The sequence below is a fragment of the Ostrinia furnacalis genome, unplaced genomic scaffold, assembly GCF_004193835.3.
Source record: "Ostrinia furnacalis isolate ACB-3 unplaced genomic scaffold, ASM419383v2 OfSCF0664, whole genome shotgun sequence".
Lineage (NCBI taxonomy): Eukaryota > Metazoa > Arthropoda > Insecta > Lepidoptera > Crambidae > Ostrinia > Ostrinia furnacalis.
Genome location: NW_021130903.1, coordinates 7,275 through 31,432, shown reverse-complemented (window position 1 = coordinate 31,432; position 24,158 = coordinate 7,275). Strand labels below are relative to the sequence as shown.

The 24,158-nt window shown below is 41.6% G+C and overlaps 2 protein-coding genes and 1 long non-coding RNA gene across 4 annotated transcripts; 1 reads left to right on the top strand and 2 right to left on the bottom strand.

The window, feature by feature from the left end:
* Positions 1-16,655: 16,655 nt before the first annotated feature.
* On the bottom strand, positions 16,656-18,078 carry LOC114366702 (uncharacterized). The gene is made up of 2 exons (XR_003657044.1): positions 17,994-18,078; positions 16,656-16,788 (listed from the first exon to the last, which is right to left on the bottom strand). It is a non-coding gene; the product is annotated as an uncharacterized LOC114366702 (long non-coding RNA).
* Dh31-R (Diuretic hormone 31 Receptor) lies at positions 16,698-20,212 on the top strand. 2 transcript variants are annotated; one of them, XM_028323645.1, is made up of 6 exons: positions 16,698-16,780; positions 17,485-17,595; positions 18,020-18,120; positions 18,202-18,293; positions 18,372-19,146; positions 19,214-19,298. In XM_028323645.1, the coding sequence occupies exons 1-6, from the start codon at positions 16,708-16,710 to the stop codon at positions 19,256-19,258; spliced, it is 1,197 nt and encodes a 398-aa protein (XP_028179446.1). In that variant the 5' UTR covers positions 16,698-16,707; the 3' UTR covers positions 19,259-19,298. The 2 variants fall into 2 exon arrangements, with proteins under 2 accessions (XP_028179446.1, XP_028179444.1); XM_028323643.1 differs by having other exon boundaries at positions 18,372-20,212.
* Positions 20,213-20,819: 607 nt separating this feature from the next.
* On the bottom strand, positions 20,820-22,414 carry LOC114366695 (actin, muscle-type A2). Its single transcript, XM_028323639.1, has 2 exons — positions 22,357-22,414; positions 20,820-22,201 (listed from the first exon to the last, which is right to left on the bottom strand). The coding sequence occupies exon 2, from the start codon at positions 22,144-22,146 to the stop codon at positions 21,016-21,018; it is 1,131 nt and encodes a 376-aa protein (XP_028179440.1). The 5' UTR covers positions 22,147-22,201; positions 22,357-22,414; the 3' UTR covers positions 20,820-21,015.
* Between the last annotated feature and the right edge of the window lie 1,744 nt (positions 22,415-24,158).

Below are 24,158 nucleotides of genomic sequence, written 5' to 3'. Positions count from 1 at the left end.
CGAAATGTAGTGAAATACCAATGCGCTGTCTCTCTCTATTACCACAATATAAATTAAATTAAAAAATGATTTGTGAAGTTACTCTAAACTCTATTCAATTGATTTTTGTTTTTACTAGTGTATAATTACCCTAACATTGTAAAAAGAAATGCTGTGTATACCTGTAATTGAGGTCATATACGTATCATATTGTGTTAAACCATGTTAAAATGTATGAACTGTATTATGTATGTGACTTTGTTGGTGTACCTAATAAATAAATAAATAAGTTATAGTTGTATTTTTGAGAGATGGTTTTGAATTGATATGTACCTAGGTATGTATTAAGATTAATTGTATATGTAGTTATGTACTACCATGAGGATTCAAAAGACGTCCCAAGGTGATGAGCAAACCCAATAAGCGGCCTGTCTGCGGCCGCGGGACTGAAGGCCGCGGCCGTGAGTACTCGAGGGTCTCGAGGCCAGCTCCAGCCGCGGTCAAAGTTAAGTCGAATTACAATCACGGCTATTTCGCGCCATAGCACCAGGTTCTGATCTTCTAGAAAAAATCAATGATTATATCTACAAAGAACAGATGTATTGAAAACCTATCAAAATATTTACAAACTATCCAAAAATTAATTTATATTAAACGTCTATTCATTATAAGATTGTGTTTTTTCATCAAACATTCTCGAAACTAAAATAAACAAAATAGCACATGCAAAATTTCACTATCGTAGAAATGACTACATTATCAAAAACATTTTTCTTTTGTCCGTTTGTAGTCAACGGCAGCTTCGGTTGATACAAAACCTTATAAATGTATTGATATTAAAATGTAATAACACCTTTAAAAACTGTAACCTGTCTTTGGGGAAAATACATTCTTAATAAAAGAAAATTACTAAAACATTATAGTACCTACACCTAGCTCATTCTACACACGTAATAATGTAAATTAATAACGAACGTAGGAAAGTTCAAGTTACCCTGCTGAGTGCAATTACGACTAGGTTAATGTTTACGTGTTGATTTGATACGTCATTGTATTCCTAGAGGTGTTATTAAAGTCGTCGCGACAAGCAACAGCGTGCTACGGCGTAATAACACTCTGGCTAGTTCATTCAACTACTTCTACACAAAACAAGTCTATAATGGTAATTAGAAATACTTCATAACAGGTGAATTGACGTCAAATGCGAACTCCGTCCAAAGCAAATAAAGGAAACATAAACAAAGCTCACAAAGTAAACAAATATTCCATCCCACAACAGTCCAATCAAAACGAAACTAAATACGGATTCCGCGGTGGTGTTTGTGTTTTAAATAAGTTTGTTTTTTTCGGAAACTTGCAACAATATTATTTTATAATATATCCAATAAATATTCTCATAATTTTATTGGCCTAGCGGTTAAAAAGTCAAACTCTATGTGTAAGAGTGAAGTCTACACTATATTAAGCATCGCGCATCGATGCGATCAAGCTCTTATCTACAGCGGCATTATTAAATTTAATGAAGGAGCATATAAGAACAAAGAACATGACAATGATGGAGTAGAATGAATTAATCCACGTGCCGCAACTACTTAATAGACGTCTGAAAGAAAAGCTCTAACCGCGTGTGTGTAAGGAAATGTGAGCCGGAGTGCGACAAGTGGAGGGCGAGTGCTCCATTACTCCTCTTAGACTGAGGCCCTGCCTCCTAGGGCTGCCGGCTTACAATTTATCGTCACCAGACAAAGATTTCATAAGCCTTGAATTGTTTAATAAACAAAATTTTTGCGATTCCTAGAATAATACTGTCTCCTACACATCTAGACGCGAGTGACTTTTAGCTGGCCTTCATGGAAGCTCCCCCGCGGAAAAATCCTCGGAATTCCATAGGAGCAGCCCTATGCCCGCCTGCTCCTAAGGACACCCTCGCGTGCGGGCGCAGTGATTTGTGCTTTTAAGCAGTCGCCCACTAAACAACTGGTGCACTTTGTCGTAAATCTTCTCGAAAGAGTCAAGGAATTGGTACAATACTACTGAGTGAGATCGATTTTTTATAATAAAAAACATTCTTGTTAGTATTGGAAAATGTCAAGGTGATCAACAACTTAGAAGAGTTTATAGATTTCAAGGTGAGGCGTTATTAAATGTTATTATTTACCCCTAACCCTATTAATCTAATCCTATAACGTTACTCAGTCTGTCAACACACTTTAGGATAAAATTAGAAATGATTTACGGTAATTAATAAGGACTCATAATTTGTCACCCGTAGATATTATCTCCGACCAAACAATTCGATGATTAAACACATTCAATTTATGTTACCTCACATGATTTATGATGCGTGCTGATAACGGCCTGAATAACGCTATCGTTGTTTACCTGAAACTAATTCGCAAGTTATTGCCGCAAACTAGTCAACCTATCTCTACTCCCATAAATTAGAGCGGCGCCACTGTCCTTTGTAACGCTTTGACAATTATTACCCTTGTATTGGCACAAGCTCTGGGATAAGTTCAAACAATGCCGCACCCCTCGAGAACTGTGCTTTTCTAGGATAAAGGTAACCTATTTTGGATAGCAATTATAGCATTCCATTACGTAGTTAAACAACAATAAGTTAACAATTATTTTATTTATTTATAAACTCGAGCACAGTTTTTTCTCAAGCGCATGTTACGTCATTTGACGGATCTAGTATCTTATTTTTATAGTTAGTTACCAACGTGAAACATAAATGTATTAAAATTATGACCATAACCTTATTAAATGATACACAACTCTATCTCAATGTATAATGTGTTTACTAGGTATAATAATACCCTTTCCTTTGTTGCAGGTTTCATCAGAGACGCTGACTCTACACTAAGTAGTTGGGTGGGGCGTCTCAGGTGAGTTTTTGATTGTACTTATTGAAGTTACTGACATTTATTACAGTGGACTTATGAAAATACTAAAATCTATAGAATCAATATCATTGTTGCCGGCGATAGACAGATTAATAATTAGCACGCAATATTGAAAGTATGGCCCCGCCGCCGCCCGGCGAGCCGGCGCTTAATGAACACACCGCTCGTTTAATTTGGCTCGTTCAATTAACCTCCCGCCGCTACCGCCGCCGCCGCCGCCTCTGTGCCTCACTCACGCCGGATTTCACGTCGTTTTCAATGAACATGCAAGGGTTAATCTGCCGGGCTATCTGGTCTTTAGTATCTGCGTTTATTTTCAACATTTTAATTATTTTGTCCCGACAAATATAATAAATAAGTATTCAAAGTTTTATAATATTTGTATTGCTACTTACTCATGGACCAATAATTGAAAACTGATAAATAAAGGAATTTGAAAAACAACTGCGTAGGGAGTTTTACAACTTAGGGCACAAAATGTATGTACATGGTGAGACTTATTTATCAACACACTCGACAGCTCCCCGTGCCAAGTTCAGTGGGATTGTCATACAAGTCATTTATAATGTGAAACATAGAAATTAAATATTCATATCAAGGAAAGGGCGACCCACTTAGGATGATGAACTTTTAATCTTTTACCTTTTGTTCACTGTTCTCAGCCAGTCCCTGTTATAAGTTATATTTTTTAAGATTTTCATTTTGATATGTGGTGGATAAATACAACAATAAGTACAGTATACAGATGAGAGCATATCAAGCTTAACAATCTGGCATGTTGCATTGTGATCGTGATACGAGTATATCGCTAATTTCCCGCATTTTCCCTTTAAGAATATTTAAGTTCCCCACACACAGCATGTACAAGTAGTAAATAACAAGACACTGAACAAACGTTCTGAAGTTGCGCGCGTAAATCATCGCAGCAGCGGCCGGCGAGGTGGACGCTACGGTCATACAAATAGCCCACAATAACGTGACCTTACACCACAATGCGCGGTCGTCGCGGAATAAAGAACGAAGCACACTCAACAACCCGGAAATGGATCGTAACCGTATCAACTCGAGGCGGTTAGTATTATTTGTATTAAACTCCGTACTGCAACGCACACTTATCCACACCGTAACGTAAACGCGTTGTTGATCCCTTTTCGGGTTGATACTTGATAAGTGTGCCTTTGTTGTGTGACCTTCACTCACGTTACGCAGCACGACAAACGACTCGAGTCCCAGAGGAGGCTCCAACACAATACTGATAAAACTGCCAACACAGGGTATGCTTAGCATTTCAAAAGGTCGATATTACCTCACTGTTTCCCTCACGCAATATCTCAGTAAGCCAACAGTTAATTCCCGAGGGAGCGGAATTGGGCAAGAACTGTCCCTACAAACTTGCGGACAGCAAACAGCAACACAATTGTATCAGTCATGGGACTTATATAGGTCAGAAAGGTCGTCGTGGGTGTAGCGTTTTCACACGTAAAAACTATAATACTGTTGCTAATATACTCAAAAAGATGTACACCTACTTGTTACTTTGAGAAACTTATCTTCCAAGTCAAAGGCTTTAAATATAAAATTACACAACCGAGTTCGAAGTTGCAAAATACAACGCTCATGTAAAGCGGCAAAGGATAACAATAACATTGTTATCAAGTTTCGCTTCTTTCCACTGTAATTGAGATGTCATGTTCCCACACGAGGCAGGGGGGGGTGACTCAAAGTTGCGGTAATCCTCTGCGAAGTTTCCCGCGAACGGGAATATTAAAGAAACTCAAAAGCTGGCTTGTCTGATAGGTTCCTAAGAACATTTCTTGACTTTTGACATACTTAATAACCAAAACGAGGAGTGATTTATCAACCAACTTATTAGTGGTTACTATACCAAAAACTTCAAATAAGTAAATGGAATAATTGACCATGGATTCTCCATTACAAAAGCGAGTCACTCGGCTTACTATAAGAAGTCATTATTTAGCACTACTATTGACTACTATTTTTAGATCTTTACTTACATTATAGCACAGATAATAAGTAGGGATTAACACTAATATACCTAGTCAGTTACTTAGAAAGCATCTAAGAACATTTATCGAGTTGATCAAGTTTTAATAATAATGTATGTTTAGGGATTATTAAATTAGGGATTTTGCTAAATATAGATTTCGCAACCAGTTCAACTGTTTTACTAACACACTTAGTGATTTCTGGTAATTAATGACTACCTACTTGCAGTAAGCGGATTAATGTATTTTTCTCTACACACAAATTAAATAACAACTCATTTTTAAGGATTGCTCTATAAATAAAATATCCTTTATTTATTTTTCAAATGATACGACTCGCCCTAAATATTTCTAAGTGAGATAACTTACAAACAAATTAATTAAAATTAAGGAATTCCAAAACCGAAATTGGATAAACAAAATTAGATTTGTTCGTTTTAATTTGAGGAGCTGTCTTCGCGCAGTAATTTGTGATATTCGCGTGTCCCGCCCGCCCGCACGCTCGCGCCCGCCCGCCCTCGCGTGGCGTCAGGGCAGGTGCTTGTATGGCTTTGGTAGCTACAGCTATAGTTAATCTTAAAATAGTAGACAGGTCATCAGTAGATTAGGTCCTCTTAACGAAAAAGTTTTTCCCCTCAAGCTCGGACTATGTGATGACTGTGAAGAATCGCTGTTCATTAATGTATTTTGGGTTATCTTAAAGAAGGTTTATCGGGTTAACACAATATGATAGTCATCATCATCATCGTCATTATATTCCCTAAACCTCTGAACATAGAATTACCTCCCGAGTTAAATAGCCTCAGGCTTCGAGGGAGCCTCTACATAATCCTATTTATTTTACTACAAGGTCGTCTGCCTAAAGTGTCGCTAAACGGGCGACCGACCTCTTTTAATTTATTTGTTAAATCAGATTACAATAACAATCTCAATGCCATTACTTATTCACTGAACAGGAGCAACAAACTCGAACCAAATTATTTTTAAGACGATATCAATTAAAATAGCTTCAAAGAAACGACTCATGAATATTCATTAAGAAAACAAGAAAGGGTGTTATTAATTTGTTTAATTCGCTAACAATACGGACGGTTGTTTTCGGTATTATTGCATGGACGTATGAAATAAAGGTTTACTTGTATCTTTCTATCATTTTCTTTGATGTTTCTTTCGCCGTATTGGTAGCCGACTGAACAGAAAATGTGTCATAAACACAAAATACTCGTGTAACTTTCGAAATAACCCAAATGCTTCGCCATGTTTTTATTGTAAATAAAATTTTCTCATCTTCTTCTATGGCGGTGGCATTAGTCAAAACGTAATTTAATAAGTTAATTATGGAAAACAGTGGATGTAATGAGCGAAGAGCTTTTTCAAATGAATTCAAACTAGGTACTCGTTTAATTCGATTTGGTGTATCAACATCACATAGGATTAATATATTAATTAAAGACAAAAACTTGTGTCATGTAACACGACTTTCAAAAAATGAACCAAGCTTATACTTAGTAAATCAAGCAATGAGCTGATTGCTACCTTCCATAGGTAAATTATTGAGTTTTAAATTCACATACGAGTACAACATCATTTTATGATGTCGGACAACTGTCAATAGTCATCCGGGGTCCGACATTCGAATTTCATCGCAAAATGAAGTCCAGCAAATGGAAAAAGCCGCTTGGAAGCGGAAATAAGTGGCGCTGCAGTCGCGCGGCCGCTTTGTGCAGCACACGAGCTTAATTGAATGCAGCGGGGAGCGAGTGCATTCACGAATTTTGCTATTTTGTTGGTCACTAGATAGAGTTAACGTACTTTGTTCTGCATGTGATAAATTACTAGGTGACCTCTAATAAAAAGTCATCAGAGAGCCTGAGGGTCTCTACCTAAACCTTGACGTTGCGGGTCGTTGCGTACCTTTTTTTGAGTCTACTAGATCTTAACTGGTGATATCCAATAGATTTTAACAGTTTTCAAAAGATATTAAGATTAGTGTGGCAGAATAGTGGCAGTACATTTTTTTTTGCAAATGCATACTTATTTATCCTTCCGATTTGGAAGACGTCTAACGCATTCGTAAAGTGTATTAAAGTATTTTTTATAGTGCGCGTATAAATGGCAAGGTTCATTACCTATTGTAATCATCCTGCTTCTCTATGCCCGCTGCAGGGGCCTTCGGNGCCTTCGTCGCGGCCGCTCCACTAGGCCGCCATGGACGAGCTTCATTTCCCTCAAATATCCGGCCGGGACGTGTCCACAATGCTGCCCCGGGTCCCGGCACAGCGCCTGCAAACTTTTTACTAGAGTTTTATTCGCGTAGATCATTGCGCGATTGCGTTCATTCCGCTTGTAATAAATCTTGCCGTTTTATTGTCAGCTTTGAAGACCAAAATACCATGACACCGCACAATATGGACGTTGAAATATTATCTCTTTGTGATTTTGAAGCTCTAAACACCAGTTTATGATCGTTATAGCTATATTGGTCTTCTGAGTACAATGGTTATCATAATCATTAACATCGTCTTCAGTATTACTTAAATACTAAATACATAATTAAGTATTTTGAAAAGTGTGAAGCAAGTGGAATTTTTAGTATCCTCATAATATCACATTGGAATCATACTCAAAACTCTTTAAAAAGTATGGGTACCTATGAGTGCGTCGACGCCCGATCAACACAAATTAAGTATTCGTCTCAAAATGTAGAGCAAGCAACAAAGCAGATTTTTAATTAATCAAGTACTTGCCTTTTGCGAGCTTCACATTTCACAAGAGATTATAATTATTTTTAGACGAGGTACCTACATTGTGAGGTAGGAGTTTTCGCGTTAATTTGGTATATTAGGGAATAATTCATGCAAGTGGGGTTGAACCGCTACGACGGCTACGATAAATTAAACAATATATTTAAATCAGGTCAAACATTATACTTTATATTTATTATTTTAGGAGCTTTCCTAGATATAATAATAATTCTACAGTGAAGGAAATTGGACAGACAAAATCGTTACTGTACGTCGAGCTATTGTCGCTTTTCAAGTTTGACTCTAATTACGTAAATTAAATCGTCCCTTTTCTGTCCAAGTGATCCCAGTTTAGCTCTTCAAACAAACACGTTAGAGCACTAAAGAGTTGTTACTAAAGTTTGCAATGATTCCCACGGTGCGACCGCGCTGCGGGAGCCGCCGCGACATCAAACGGTGTATTAAATTAAAATGATTTATCTCGCCTCGCGGCGCGGCTGTCATCGCTTGATCATGTGGCGAGGGCCATGACAGGACGGCGATTCAATAAAGAAATGTCTTAATGAGCCTAAATAAATGTGGCACACACCCATGCATTCTGATGAATAGAATATCTACATAACGTTAAATTATTGACGATTTTTCTCTTCTTCTTTTTTTCTTAAACTATGAATTAAACTCTAACTAAGCAAAGCAAACTGCAAGTGTTATTTTAGCTACAGACAGGGTTAATTATTGCTTTTTTATTTTAGTTGTACGTAGTATTTGTTATTAACAACAGTTAAAATAGTAAATTAAATAACATTAACTAATTTAGTCTATCGTTATTATGGATTGACAAGCAGATTATCAACAAAGCTATCCACCCGTATGTCCAGTATTCGCTCACCACTGATTGCATTATTATGATTTGATAAAATCTGCGCGAACTGAAATTCAAAATTGGTATTTGATTTGAATATTAAAGTAAGTGATTGAAACGGTGTTAATTCAATTTAAATCGGCGCTTAATGTGTCCGTGCGTGCGGTATAGTAGGCACATAAAATAACTACTTAGTAGTAGCTTTCGTATGTGTAATAAATGGGATTTCCGTCACATTACATTTGAATGTTACTTGGGAGCTAAAATTTTCCAGGCACAGATCGAATTTTGTAGCGTTTCGAATGAAATTAGATCGTTGAATAACAAATGAAAGTGAAGTCAATCTAGACGATTACTCTCGAGGGGCGCCAGCTACTTGCGAGTGACTCGTAAATACCTACTTATTCACTGAGTCCAAGCGGTAGCCAGAGAACTAAGATAAATAACTATTTATTTACTATTAACAGATTAATCAGTCAAAAAAAATACTAATCACAAATACTGTACAATTTTCAGACTAAATAATAAATATCCTTGCACATTTTACACTGCGTTATCTAGTCTCAAACTAAGCAAAGCTTGTACTATGGGTATTCATAGCTATTTAGTAATAGCTCGCATGTGCTTCCTCAAGCGATTGATCCGGGCGCCTCCTGTGAAGCAAGCGCCGATCGCGAAGTAGGTCGGCCCAATCCCGGCACAATGCCGCCTCCGCTGCTGATGAGCAAATCGCCGCGTTGAAGTGGAGCCACTTGCCGTTTGTGTTACGACTGTGACTGTGAGCAGCGCGTGATGGCGATGTGCGAGAGGTCGCCGACTTTGGAGCATCTTTTGTCAAATCTTTACCTGTAAGGATAGGTAAAGATAGATTATGTTCTTCTGTGCCCTGTGCAAAGTCGTAGGTTCGAAATAATAAAACGAGCTCTCCTCATTAGCTCCTATATGTATATTGGCAGGTTTTCTAACCGATTCTTTTTCTTTGTGGACCAGTGTATTAAAAAAAATATTTCTAAAGAATAAGAAGAAAGAAAAGAGTTGTTAACTCATTCTTCAGAAAAAAATGGTAAATAACCGACCCAATAATATTGAACAAAATCTTTACAGACCTTAATAACTCCATAAGATTCATAAAAGTACCAACTAAATGAAAGGAAATAGAAAAGTTCAAAGTCCTTTTTGTTACTGCCGATATCCATTATCCACTTTGTGAATTACCCCTGACCTTCCTTTCAAGTTCGATGTCTACAAATTATGAACACTCCGCGCGCATTTACGGAGCACGAAGGAGCACGAAAAGGTCAGCAACAATGGAAAGTACACAATATCTCACCTCGGCCGAAAGTGGGCCGCGCTGATTGGGGATCGCTGCGGTACTACCGCAGAATATGTGCTACCGCGACCGCGCGACTTGTAGGTACTCGTAGCTAGTAGCTACCTACTACGCGCGAGGTACCTTGTGTGCAAACTACGGACTTTGATGCAGTGCTCGTAGTTTGCTACGAAGTACCTTGTAATATTTTCGTAGCCCTTTGCTACGAAATTATTACAATGTACACATTTCAACAGTTCATTCATATCATCTGTATGAAGCTATTTTATAAAACAAAAGTTTTCTAACTTACGAAATAAAATTGTGATTCAAATAAGTGCATATTGGTATGATAGAGTACACGTTTTAGTCTGTTTATTAGGGATTGAAATAAATCTAATGACAAAAACTATTTCGTCAGGTACTTTTTGTATAGAGCCTGAAATCTATCTTCTAAATACATTAAAGGAGGAACTGACTGACTGACTGACTGACATATCAACGCACAGCTTAAACGGCTAAATTCCCGAAATTCCCACGGGAACGGGAATTAGCGGGAAAATCCTTTTGTATGAAAAATCTGAACCGCTTAAGTTAGATGAAGGGGGTAAAACGGGATCCACGCGTACGAAGTCGCGGGCGGCCGCTAGTGCAATATATAAGTTAATATGGTACTTGTGAAAAATCGTGCCAACAAAGAACTCTTTGCAGCGAATGGTTATTTGGAGGTCCGGTACTGCTTGGACAAAGCATCCAATCTTGCGGAGTGCGCTGACCTCCGCGCGGCCACTTGTTGCTGCCTGATATGATTGCGATGAATAACATCGTACAGACATGCGGGTGTTACCGGTAGAGTGGCAAAAACACGTGGTTTTCGATGATTGTCTTCAATGTTACACTATTAATATTATGAGAGATTTAGAGATAGCGATACCAGTTTATAATGTGGAAAATTGTTCGTTTCATCCAAATGACGTATACTGCTGGATAAAGGCCTCCCCCAAGGATTCCCATAACGAATGTGAAAAATATGCAGTGCATATGCAGAAAGTATGCCGTTTTTGACCCGTTCAACAATTAAGAGAATTGCTTATTCTTAATGTTATCGTTAAAAGCAAATAATAATAGATAGTTAGGTAGTTGCAGAGAAGGATTGTTGTAGGAGGCTAGAAAGCAATAAATATTTTTTATTAAGCAGCTCCTTTATCCCACCACTCACACATCACAACAATTAACACCGTAACGTAATAAGTGGATCACTAAACTTTTCAAATGTCGGGCGGAAGATACTCCGGTTGTAACAAAGGCCCGGCGGTATCGCGCCCGCAACTGATACGAACTAACTTGAGGGTCCCGCAGCAGGCAGGAAGCTTCCACTGCATTGTTTATTTATCGTATTGGAAAGCTTAATGAATAACAAACAGATGTACTTACATTAAGCACGCGTTAATCGCTTTAAGTACTCGTAGGTAGATAGGTACTAACTTTTACTTATTTGAAAACGGTAAGGTATGTAATTAACAATTTACACAATTTTACTTTTACAAATGCACACAATTTCAGTACGATTCATTTTATAGGAACACCCAGAAATACCTGTAACTTTTCAACAAAGAACCGAACTTTTACTTCGAACTTTTGCGGTGTGCTATTTAAAAGCTTTTTGATTGAGCAGCCGCGCCATTTCTATATTTTTGCAATTAAATACGTATCCAGTATACTATACGATACTAGGTATAGTATGGGTACATGACGAGAGGTTAAAAAATATTATTCAGCCTACGCAGTATACTAGTAGAAAACATTATGCACAATCTACGATGAATCCGGTGTGAAGCACAGCAGGTGAAGCGAGGCGGATGCGGCCACACGGAACTCTTTACTGGCGAGGTGACATATCCCCACCCTCAACCTCCCCACTCTAAGAATCCATTTGCACTTTGTGTGGGTTGGGGCACTAATATTATGTGGGTGCGACACATCGACAGTTGCAAATTGTGTTCCGATGCCAGACCTAAGAATATTTTGCCAACATTCCTTTTTACAAGCTTTTATTTACAGTAAACTCTACAACTCTATAAGCAACAAAATCTGTTTTGGACTTCATTAGGTAATAGGTAACAATCATATTTATACAACTATCATTCATTTCATTGCTTGCAAGTCAGCACTCAGCATATAAAATATCGCGTGACCTCATTTAGCACGACCTTACAAAATTGTATTTAGGCGTATGGTTCATAGTAGCTATTACTGTACGTATAGTTCTTACGTATAGGTATGTATTTTTTTCTTTAAACCCCAGTGTCGCAAAAATTATTTACCTGCTAATAATGTTTTGTGTTGTGATACAAACACTTTCACAGAAAACATTGTTTTCTATTTTATAACCCAGGTGTTAGGGTTCATATAACGTGAGGATATGCGACTCATAAACTGCACAAACCTCTAGTTTTACATTGTAAGAAACAGTCGTCGCTTGACCACTACAAATGCTTCGCCGTCCGCGTGTCACAAACTGAATCGGTCCTCAAATCGTCGCGCGAAGCTGCCTCCCTGGGTTTCAGCGCGCTGCGCTGTAAAGGCGCGGACATAAACGGAGAGCGGGCGACCGCCTCGTAAACATGGAGGTCCTATGATATTGTTGCGCGAAAACATCTCAGACTCAGGCTTACAGAACAATGTTATAAATGAACTGAGTATTATTTCACAATGTAAATAATGACTCTTTAGGTACTCTCTATACCTATACCTACGAGTATATGTCTATGTATTGTAGTAGAATATTATTTTTATGACAGTCATAACAACCATAAATTAACAATGTAATTAACAATGTTGACCAAAATCGTACCAATTAACTAACCTAACCTACCTATTACTAATGCTTGTTAAGTTCTTCGAGTCTAGCCTCGACAGAAGAAAACAATTAAATCTTAACGTTTAGAAGCCAGCGGCGATCCATTTTCAACAAGTCATCAGCAGGGGGCACTTCCACAAAATGAATTGAAATTTAGACGCTTTCATAAGACGGGGCGGCATAAATCACGTCGAATCGGCGTTTCGACAACAGCGCTATATCTCGCGAAAAAGTGGAGGTTCCATTAAACGGTGCGGGCATTTGAATAATTGACTCAAGCCCTGTGGCCCGTGGCTCGTGACGTGTCGTGCCCGATGGCAGTGGGAGCAGAGTTCGATTTCTAAAATGGCTCGAGCGCGCCTCCCGGGGTAGACAGCGCAGCGTGCGGTTGCTGAGGAAAACAAATGGAATGACCAATAGGTCACTATAGGTAGTTATTATAATATCGTAGTGTAGTAGAGTGTGTGCGCAATCATTTTCTATTTAGTATATAATTCGAGTACATACAAAATGGTTCACAAGTTCCAAATTACAGAAACGATCATATATTTTTCGCGTGGAATTCTTCACGTAACGCTACACAATACTTACTCAGCTGTACCAACTACTAACGCATGCCCCATGCCAGAGAGCAGGCACCAGGTCGAGAAGTCGGGACAATATTGGCTCGCGCGATTGTGTTGACTCGAGCAGCCCGCAGTGGTCTAGCACCCTCGCCGTAGCTCTTGACTTGCTCACTGCAACAGAAGTACACGTGAAGTTATTTAATACGTATTTGTTGCTACCATCTCATACCTTAAATATCTACACTAAATAGTTCTAAATAATTAGTAAGTAGGTACGTTCCCGTAAATAATATGATAATAAAAGGTTGTCTTCCGATCGCGAGTCGGATCACGCGCGGCCAGGTGACAGGGCACCATTAGCGCCGCAATAACGCGGGCCTGGAATCTTCAATGTGACACAAAGACTTTTCTATTACAATTACTCAACGAATTTTCTATCTCATTGTTTCTAGAGAAAATCATTCATGCGTTATTTTTGAGTTAATACACCATGTTTAACCAGTTTTTTCTACACCCAGACTAATCTTTGATGAAGTAGGTAAATTTTAGTTATACTTAGGCGGATTAGAGCAATAAAATAAAACGTTAACAATTAGGTTTCGGGTGTAAGAACGGAAACAAAATAGCTTCTCTCTAAGTAGTGAGGAGGAGATTAAATATTTACAGCGGCGCGGGATAATGAGGGCCAGATTCAATAAGCGCCCGCGTCAGGGAAATGGACTCCTATTGCAATATATTACTACTACCTATGTACTTCCATCCCCGGGGAACTAGACGCAGGTTAGCGTACCGTCCCTATATTGTTGACATTCCACTAGCTCGCACTAAACGTTTCGATGACTCTTTTATAATGAGAATAGCTAGGGACATGAATTCGCTGCCTGCTGCTGTCTTTCAAGGCGAGAGTGAATAGGCACTTACAGGGCAGATATGTAACCATCCTAGACTGCATCCCAATTAACACCAGGTGCGATTGTGGTCAAATACCTGCCTTGTTATGAAAAAAAAAAGATAATATTATTATTATTAGATAGCTTCGCGGCTGTCATGATGAATTGATCCAAAGTAACTGTTAATAGCCGCATCAAATTACAAGCGTACTCCTGAATAACCCTTTGAAACCGCCAAAACTCTAAGTTTCCGGCTCTAGGCGACGGCTGTGTAACTTGAGCTTCCAATAAGCCGCTGTTTGTGTTGTATTTTGTTTGTCATCCGCCAAATCCTCTGCAGAAGCGATCGCGATCGGACGCGGGCTTTAATTGCGCGTCACGTTCTAACTCACACAAACACAGTAAACTCACCCAATTTGTCTTGCAAAAATGTTTAATCAAAGAGTATTTTACTTATTGAAAACATTACTTTTTGCACTATTACGACTTAGGCCAGTGACTTATCACATGTAGTTAGCCTACACAAAAGGGTCTAGTGAGAGTTAAACAATCCTGGGGTACTTTCTGGTGTTAGATTTTTATGTTTCCATTAGCAATCACATACGGAGGTCGCTGTTTATCCTACTTATTTGTAAGTCATCTAATTCAAAGGTCCGAAAGCTACTGCCACTGCGCCTGTTCACCGCTGTAGTGTAGCGTAATCCGCGGCACAAACACTTGAGCTGTTTACCCTCCCCCTCCCCCTCCCGCGCAACTTATAGGAACACCCGGTTCCACTCGAGTCGATGATTTACACTACTTCCACTAAGACTTGATTGCGATATCGCTTCCGTATTTATCGCGGCTTCGTGTTTGATTTGGATGCCTTTAGGGAGATGTTTGCATATCAATCCAAGAGGGGATCAAATAATATTCTTGGTGAACTCATAAATACAACCTTAATTTTATTTTAATTATTTATGTACTAGTATATTTTATTGACTAAAAAGTTAGGAACAGGATAAAAAGTTTAAAAAAACTAAAACCCGACTTACAAAAATAGTTGACAGGACTATCTTCGTAGGTACCTAACGTTCCCCGGGAATTGAATACAGCTCTATAATCCAACTCGGTCACGAGACATCTCATTATCAACGTATCGTTCGTCTTGACAAGTTATTTAGAATCCGCACTCGGTATCGCGTATCAAAGCATGTGCGAGCGCCCGCCGTATATTGGCTAAGTGGCGTCCTCTGGCGGCGACGGAATTACCATTTAAATAGAAAAGGCAGATTGTGCTTCGAGTGGCTCACTCACCTTGAATTATCACACTCCTCTCCGCCGCACCTCGTTGGATTAATACATTTTTACATAATTCGTATTAGGTGATGTAATATCCTTCTTTTTACCCGACTGCGCCAGGAGGAGGGTTATTAACTGAAAGAAACACTAGACTTTTTTTACCATTTCTTTGATTTAAAACTTTATAATGGACTAGCGGCCGCCTGCCACTTCGTACGCGTGGATCCCGTTTTACCCCCTTCATCTATCTATCTTACGCGGTTTAGATTTTTTCATACAAATGTTTTTTCCCGCTAATTCCCGTTCCCGTGGGAATTTCGGGAATTCCTTTCTTAGTGCACCTCTACGGTACCTAAGCTACGTCCCTTCTAAATTTCAAGTGCCTACGTTTAGTCGTTTAGGCTGTGCGTTGATATGTCAGTCAGTCAGTCAGTCATATACAGGGTGACTGGAACTGAACCCGCCATAGCTAATACGCGTATAGAGGAGGTCATTTGCTAATTATTGAACCTTTCTTTCTATAGTTTAGGAAATATGTCAATTTTTATACTTTTTTCAGATTTTTCCGAAATTTTACCTAAAAACTGCTTAATTTTTTTTCTCGCATGATTTTAACCGATTTTTTTATTTGATACTAATAAAATAAAAAAAATAAAATAAATAAATATCCTTGGACATTTTACACTGCGCTTCTAGTCCCAAACTAAGCAATGCTTGTACTATGGGTACTAGACAACGGATATAAACATACTTAAATACTTTTTTTTTTGTAAATACATACTTATTATACATAGAAAACACCCATATATCGAATAAACCTTTAGTTAAATAAAATAAAATAAATTTCAGATCCAGATAATGATTGAATAACTAGCCACGAGCCGCCAAAGTTCAACAAAAAAGTTCGAATTCGATTTAAAAAAAAGCTAATGGTGATAATGGATTGTCAATGATCTTCGGAAAAATCTGAAAAAAGTATAAAAATTGACATATCTCCTAAACTATAAAACTTTAGTCATTTATTTATTTTATTTATTTTATTTATATTTAGTCATAGAAAGTAAGGTTCAATAATTAGCAAATGACCTCCTCTATACGCGTATTAGCTATGGCGGATTTAGTTCCAGTCACCCTGTATATTTAGATAGATAATAAGTACGTCAAGTTGTGTCAAGCAGTATAGGGCCAAATATTAAACTCCAAGTTTCCGGACTACTTACTGATAGCAAATGTGTTTCCGATTATCCGCAGATCCGTCGCGCTGCGCAGGAGTTGAAGATGCAGTGAGGCGGAGGAGCGCCATGGAGGACCCGCGGCGCGAGGAGCACGAGGCGGCCTGCGCGCGCGCCAACAACAGCACCGCGCCGCCCGCAGGTCAGTATCTGATCATTTAGACAGAAATTACACCGATTAAGTTCTGGTTGAGCATATAAAAGTGCCAAAGAAGATTTAGGGCTTACCAACTCTGAGTAAAGTGTCAAGTAGGCTATTTATTTATTTATTTATAATCTGCTTGAAGGCTTACAGAAAGTACAACGCGCCAACAAGTTATACAATACAGATAATTTATAATATCAATTTCAATATGTAAAATTGTCAAATAATTAAAACGATAAATTAAATAATAGTCAAATAACATTAAAATTAAATACATAAAATAATTAAGTCCAAAATAGAAGTAGGCTAGTCGTTGCTTAAAGTCATGAGTAGCAGTTTATCGAATTTAACCGTCCTTGAATAACGCTAAAATACTTCATGTTTTACCTGCTTGCTAAGTAGAGGTAATCAGGAATAACTAATTGGAATTTTACTCTGAGATGGTGAAAGAGGCCCTTATAGTTTTGATAAGTACCTAGTTTTTCAATAATGCTTAATTACAAAAAATTAAGCTAAGAGCTTCCTCGTTGTGGATAAAAAAAATTATGCTCTAAGAAGGATGTAACTTACATTTAATTGCCACCACAGTAAAACCTAAAATAACATAGGTGGTGAAAATACGCGTTTATTTTTACGGTTGATTAAATAAAACTGCTACTGTTGAAGCTTGGTGCTAAAGTGGCGGTGTTAATCGTTTGCAGAGGTGTACTGCGAGGGCACGTTTGACAGCTGGGTGTGCTGGCCGCACACGGCCGCCAACGCCACCGCCTTCGCGCCCTGCCCCGACTTCGTGCCCGGCTTCCGCCCCGAGCGTGCGTACAACCCCCCCACCCCTATCTACTAACACCTGATTTCGTAAAGGAAACCCTTAGAGGACACAAACCGGCTATGCTAAATGTGATTTCTTCGACATTACGCCATAGACGTTTGTCCTCAAGATCATGTGCACAAGTACCTAGATTGAGCTAGCACGGAAGGTTTTAGTTTTAGCTCAGCTTACTACGTTGAAGGAAGTTTAATACAAGCGACTGTACTTTTGCGTTCTTACCATTAAAAGTTCTCGTTTAAAGAAAAAATCTATAGGAATTTTATAGTCAAAGTTTGTCAGAGCAGCAGAGTTTAGGCAGGAATGTACGAGTATATGATTATTTTTCTTTCCATTGACAAACCCAAATTATATCGTCAGATCGTATAAGCGTTTTTTACTTACCGAACTCGCTGTCCTCTCTGCCATAGTACTCGCGCACAAGGAGTGCACCGCCAACGGCACCTGGTGGCGCCACCCGCAGACCGGCAACCCCTGGTCCAACTACACCACCTGCTACAAGCCCGAAGATGTCGGTAACATTTTGACTCTTCTCTCCGTAATTGACACCTAATAATTAATTATAACATTGCATAATTCTTAATGTTCGCAGGATGTCAGTGACATCATCGTGGTGTACGAGACTGGTTACAGCGTCTCATTAATCGCGCTTCTCCTGTCGCTCGGGATACTATCCTACTTCAAGTGAGTGTTTCAAAGTTTTCACTGTCTCCCCGGAAACTCGATCGATCAGAGATAACCTTCCGTAACTTGGGTGCGCAGGAGCTTGCGGTGCGCGCGGATCACGGTGCACATGAACCTGTTCGCGTCGTTCGCGCTCAACAACGCGCTGTGGCTGGCGTGGTACGCGCTGGTGGTGCGCGCGCCCGCCACGCTGGCCGCGTCGCCCGCCTGGTGCCGCGCGCTCAACGCCGCGCTGCAGTACGCGCTGCTCACCAACTACACGTGGATGCTGTGCGAGGGCCTGTACCTGCACACGGTGCTGGTGAGCGCCTTCGTGTCGGAGCGGCGCCTGGTGCGCGCGCTGCTGGCGGCCGGCTGGCTGCTGCCGGCGCCCTTCGCCGCCGTGCACGCCGCGCGCCGCGCGCTGGGCGCCGAGCCGCTGTGCTGGGCCGACGAGGGCGCGCCGCGGCCCGAGCTGGCCGTGCTGGTGTGCGTGGCCGTGCTGCTCAATCTCGGCTTCCTGTGCAACATCGTGCGCGTGCTGTGCACCAAGCTGCGCGCCGGCGGCGGCGTGGGCGGCGGCGCGGGCTCGCAGCGGCCCTCGGCCACGGCGCTGCACGCGCTGCGCGCCACGTGCCTGCTGGCGCCGCTGCTGGGCCTGCAGTACCTGCTGACGCCCTTCCGGCCGCCGCGCACGGCGCGCTACTGGCTGGCCTACGAGTACGTGTCGGCGCTGAGCACGTCGCTGCAGGGGCTGTGCGTGGCCGTGCTGTACTGCTTCTGCAACGGCGAGGTGCTGGCGCAGCTGCGGCGGCGCTGGCGCGTGCTGACGTTCCGGCCGCGCGCCAACTCCACCACCAACACCACGGTCTCGGTGAGTGCCCGCCGGCGGCTGCTGGAGTGCGCGTGCGACGGCCGCGAGTGACCGCCCTGTGTTGCAGTTCGTGCGCTCGGGGGCGCCGGGCGCCGGCGAGGACAAGGTGTGACTGGCGGCGGGCGGCGAGGCGGCGGCGGCGGCGCCCGAGCCCGCCTCCGACGCCGAGCGCCGCCGCTCCAACGGCCGCCACATCCGCTTCGAGTGCGTGGACAGCGACGACGACGCGCCCCCCGACACGCGGCTGCTGTGAGCCGCCGCGCCCGCCGCGCGCTGCCGGCTGCTGGCGGCGCTGGCGCGGCGCCGCTCGGCGCGCGACTCCCCGCAAGATTGGTGCTGAACTTCCTTATAGTTGCGTTGCACGGCCAATGTGTTGGCCGAATACGTGTTACGTGTTGTTCGTTGTGTACATAATAATGTAGGTAGTGTAATGTGTACATATGTGTATTTATTTAAATCATAATATGCACGCGATCCGCGATATCGTCACTACGACTGGATAACATTGACACTTACTTAAGTTTGCATACTGAATTGAAGTCAGAATGAATAAAAATAAGTAGTTAATTTTAATAAAAAAACATTATGTAGGTTTTTATCCTTCCAAAGCTGATTCATTTATTACCCGATTGATTTATTTAACCCAAAGCTTTACACTTTATGCATTATGATAACACAGTCTCTACACCAGCAGCAAATAAACAGAGTGAACCTTAAATTATTGTTCTATTTAAGACATTCTTATGTACGCTTTCTGTCAACTTCTAGATTTGTTAACTAGTTCTAGAATTAACTACTTACATTTCTTCTCTCAGAAGTTCAGAACTTTATTTCAATTAGTGTGTGTGTCATCGATGAGTGCATCTGCTTTTGTCGTGTTTGACCGTACTCCCGGCACCTCCCGCTTGAAGCCTCGAGTGTGCTAGCTCACAAAACTAAAACTGAGTGTTTACTAAATTATTCCTAAAACAAACTGCTATGTTTAATTTGTATATAGTTGTAAATATATTATGTATAATTAAGTACCACAATTATGTAAATGTTTTGTAACTGAAAAATATAACAGTGTTACAGAAACATAGTGTATTATTTTCCGTATCATTAAAATGTTTTACACGAGAGGTAAAGTTATTTTGTGCCTACAAAGCGTAGAACAATTTTATTACATTGTACCTATTGGCAAACATTCTTTATTTTAAACTGTGCGTCAGTACAATTTTCTATTGCTACTAAAGGGCTGAAACCTCAATACTATATTCAATTAATGGTATTAATAGCTGGATAGAGACATCTTGCAACTAACAACAGGTGCCAAAAAGTCTTCAGGTGTACCTACTATGATTATGAGTCTCTATTCTAGTCTATTAATCATATTTCACGTGTGATTGACATGAGTGTAATGTTTCTATTTATTGATGTGTTCTTTTAATAGCTTTCTAATCATCGTGTAGCCGCGACGGGGCGGCGCGGGCGCGGGGAGGCGGGTGCATTGTTGCCGCCGAGACAATTGGCCGCTGCATCGATACTAAATTAAACTGCACTCGATCGCACTCGTTTGTTTATTTATACCTGCCATCGCCACGTCTACACCACGCCTAATATGGGCAACGCTGTCGAGTCGGTGACTCATTGAAGCATTACATTGTGCATGTGTGTCGAGGGTAAGAAAAAAAAAACTCACCATTAACGTAACGAAATTATAATTAAACCACAAAAACTTATATTTAGCTCACTTACAACGTAACGCAAGAGCGTCCAGTCTCCATCAAATCATATAAAATAAATACATATTCACTTTGAAAGTATAAAATTTTATAAAAGCAAATGAAAAAGTGCGCTTGGGTAACGCTCGGGCGAGGCGGGGGAGGCTTAGAAGCACTTGCGGTGCACGATGCCGGGGCCCGACTCGTCGTACTCCTGCTTGGAGATCCACATCTGCTGGAACGTGGACAGCGAGGCCAGGATGGAGCCGCCGATCCACACGGAGTACTTCCTCTCGGGCGGCGCGATGATCTTGATCTTGATGGTGGAGGGCGCGAGCGCCGTGATCTCCTTCTGCATCCTGTCGGCGATACCGGGGTACATGGTGGTGCCGCCGGAGAGCACCGTGTTGGCGTACAGGTCCTTTCGGATGTCCACGTCGCACTTCATGATGGAGTTGTACACGGTCTCGTGGATGCCGCACGACTCCATGCCCAGGAACGAGGGCTGGAACAGCGCCTCCGGGCAACGGAACCTCTCGTTGCCGATGGTGATCACCTGACCGTCGGGCAGCTCGTAGGACTTCTCCAGTGACGTGGAGGCTGCCGCGGTTTGCATTTCCTGCTCGAAGTCTAAAGCTACGTAACATAGCTTCTCCTTGATATCACGCACGATTTCCCTCTCAGCGGTGGTCGTGAAGGAGTAGCCCCTCTCGGTGAGGATTTTCATGAGGTAGTCCGTGAGATCGCGACCGGCCAGGTCCAACCTGAGGATGGCGTGGGGCAGCGCATAACCTTCATAGATGGGGACCGTGTGGGACACACCATCGCCGGAGTCCAGCACGATACCCGTGGTACGACCGGAGGCGTATAGAGACAGCACGGCCTGGATCGCGACGTACATGGCGGGGCAGTTGAAGGTCTCGAACATGATCTGTGTCATCTTCTCCCTGTTCGCCTTGGGGTTGAGAGGGGCCTCGGTCAGCAGGATGGGGTGCTCCTCGGGGGCGACGCGCAGTTCATTGTAGAAGGTGTGATGCCAGATCTTCTCCATGTCGTCCCAGTTGGTGATGATGCCGTGCTCGATGGGGTACTTGAGAGTGAGGATACCTCTCTTGCTCTGGGCCTCGTCTCCCACGTAGGAGTCCTTCTGCCCCATGCCCACCATGACGCCCTGGTGGCGCGGGCGGCCCACGATGGACGGGAACACGGCGCGCGGCGCGTCGTCGCCCGCGAAGCCGGCCTTGCACATGCCGGAGCCGTTGTCTACGACCAGCGCGCCCGCATCGTCGTCACACATGGTCGCTCGGGTACGCTCTTACGTTTCACAAGACACGATACAAGCGCTCCTTTACCTGGAACAACGACAACACCGGTTACTGACACTCAGCACTTATCCGCACCGATGAAAGCGAAACTGCCACTGTATTAAAAGCCAATGTTAATGGATCACTGTTATATTTTGGACTGAGTCAGGCAGGCAGCGCGGCAAGTAGGAGAGTGGACTCACGGCGCGGGCGCAGCGGCGGCGGGTGCGTCAGTGGGCGGCGGCGGGCGGCGCGCGGCTATTTAGCGGCGGCGGCGGCGCTGGCTCGCGCTCCGCCGCCCTACAAGGCGAGTCCGCCCGCGCCGCCGGCGCCCGCGACTGCCATTTAAGAGCATCGCCGCTGCTAATTACATCGCGATCGAAAAATAGATTCTATTCGACTGCACGTGCACGCAACACGCACACGCACGCGGAAGCATTGTCACCGCGACAGTGAATCTGCAACCTACTTTCGATCGCAAGATAGAGAACTGCACTTTGCCGAAGTTACTTGTGGCATACTTGGTAAATATGGTGTTGTTCTGGTTCCAGTTCAACCACTAGAGTCCTCACGTTCTACCGCTAACAATTCCCATGGTATGACCATTTTTACTTTACTCCATATTTGACAAGCTTGAGATTACTCTTGCTCGTCCGACATACATAGCTTCTCCAAACTTACGCAGTGAAATGAAATGAATTAATGGCTTTTTACTCAGTGTAGACCAAGATTTCGCACCTAAAATCGTCAAAAAAGTGACAAAGGTAGCCTATAATCTGTATCCTAATCTTTTCCGCCGCAGTTATTATACTTTGGCTTAAGTACCTACCCACTTAAGATACCCATCTTAATTTTGATACTGCATCTCAGATACTTTCTGTATTCTTAGATCTTGAATAATTAATAGCACCAGTCGTCTATAAACCTACCACTTTTAAGGATCAAATTGTCCAAATTTATAGACCAAAAATAATAGTCTCGACTTTGACTCAATTCGTAATTCACTACCTAGTTCATTCGTAGTTAACTTTAATTTGAAAATAGTTTTTTAAAGCGTAATTCACTACCTAGTTCATTCGTAGTTAACTTTAATTTGAAAATAGTTTTTTAAAGCATTCAGTACCTAAATTTACGACATGCACCAAAGAAAACAAACAGCAGCGAGAAGTAAGTATGTAAGAAACCATATTCATGGTGATAGGTGAGTACTTATTAATACACCTTAAACCTTTATTTCAATTACTATTGCCAAACAAATATTCATCAATAGTGTGTCTAATGTCCTGCGATTATATATTCTTCCAGAGATACACAGCTCTTAGCTCTAGCGAGTACTTAGTTACTACTTCTTCACCAGTTCACCACGCATTGATACCACATGAGTAAAGAATCAAATTCTGTAATGTAATGTATGGTTTGAAGGACTGGTGCAAGTGGCGTGTCCGTGCTCCGTGTGTTCTGCCTTAGTTGCACCACCTTAACTTTAACCGTAACGGTAACTATAACTACATCCGGTGTTTTTGTATGGATTTTGACAAACTTTTGACGTTTATTATACTCGTAGTTAATGTAAGATGGTGCAACCCGGCAGGGTTAGCAATTAGAAATATCCCTAGTTCATAGTCAACGAGGCATCAACGTAATGCTAATGATAGAAGACCAATAGTGGTCACATAATAAAAACCTTCGAGTGGAATAAAACTTATATTTGCGTGCCAACCGAAATGATTTAAAATAAAGTCTCTACTGTCAGTAGGTATTTAACAGTCGTAATTATTAGTGTCGGAGGCAGGGCGCAGACACAGTGGACTTTGATGCAGAAAGCTCAGCATACCGACCAACCGCAGGTGACCTAATAATGCCATTCTTCCACTTAAGGTATTAAAATGTGGCAAACAATACCTTTATCGGTAGTTCGCAATCGAAAAAAGATCTAAACCAATTAAAATTTCGTCTGGCAATTCTGTCATTGTCAAGCAAAGCTTGTACTATGGGTACTAGACAA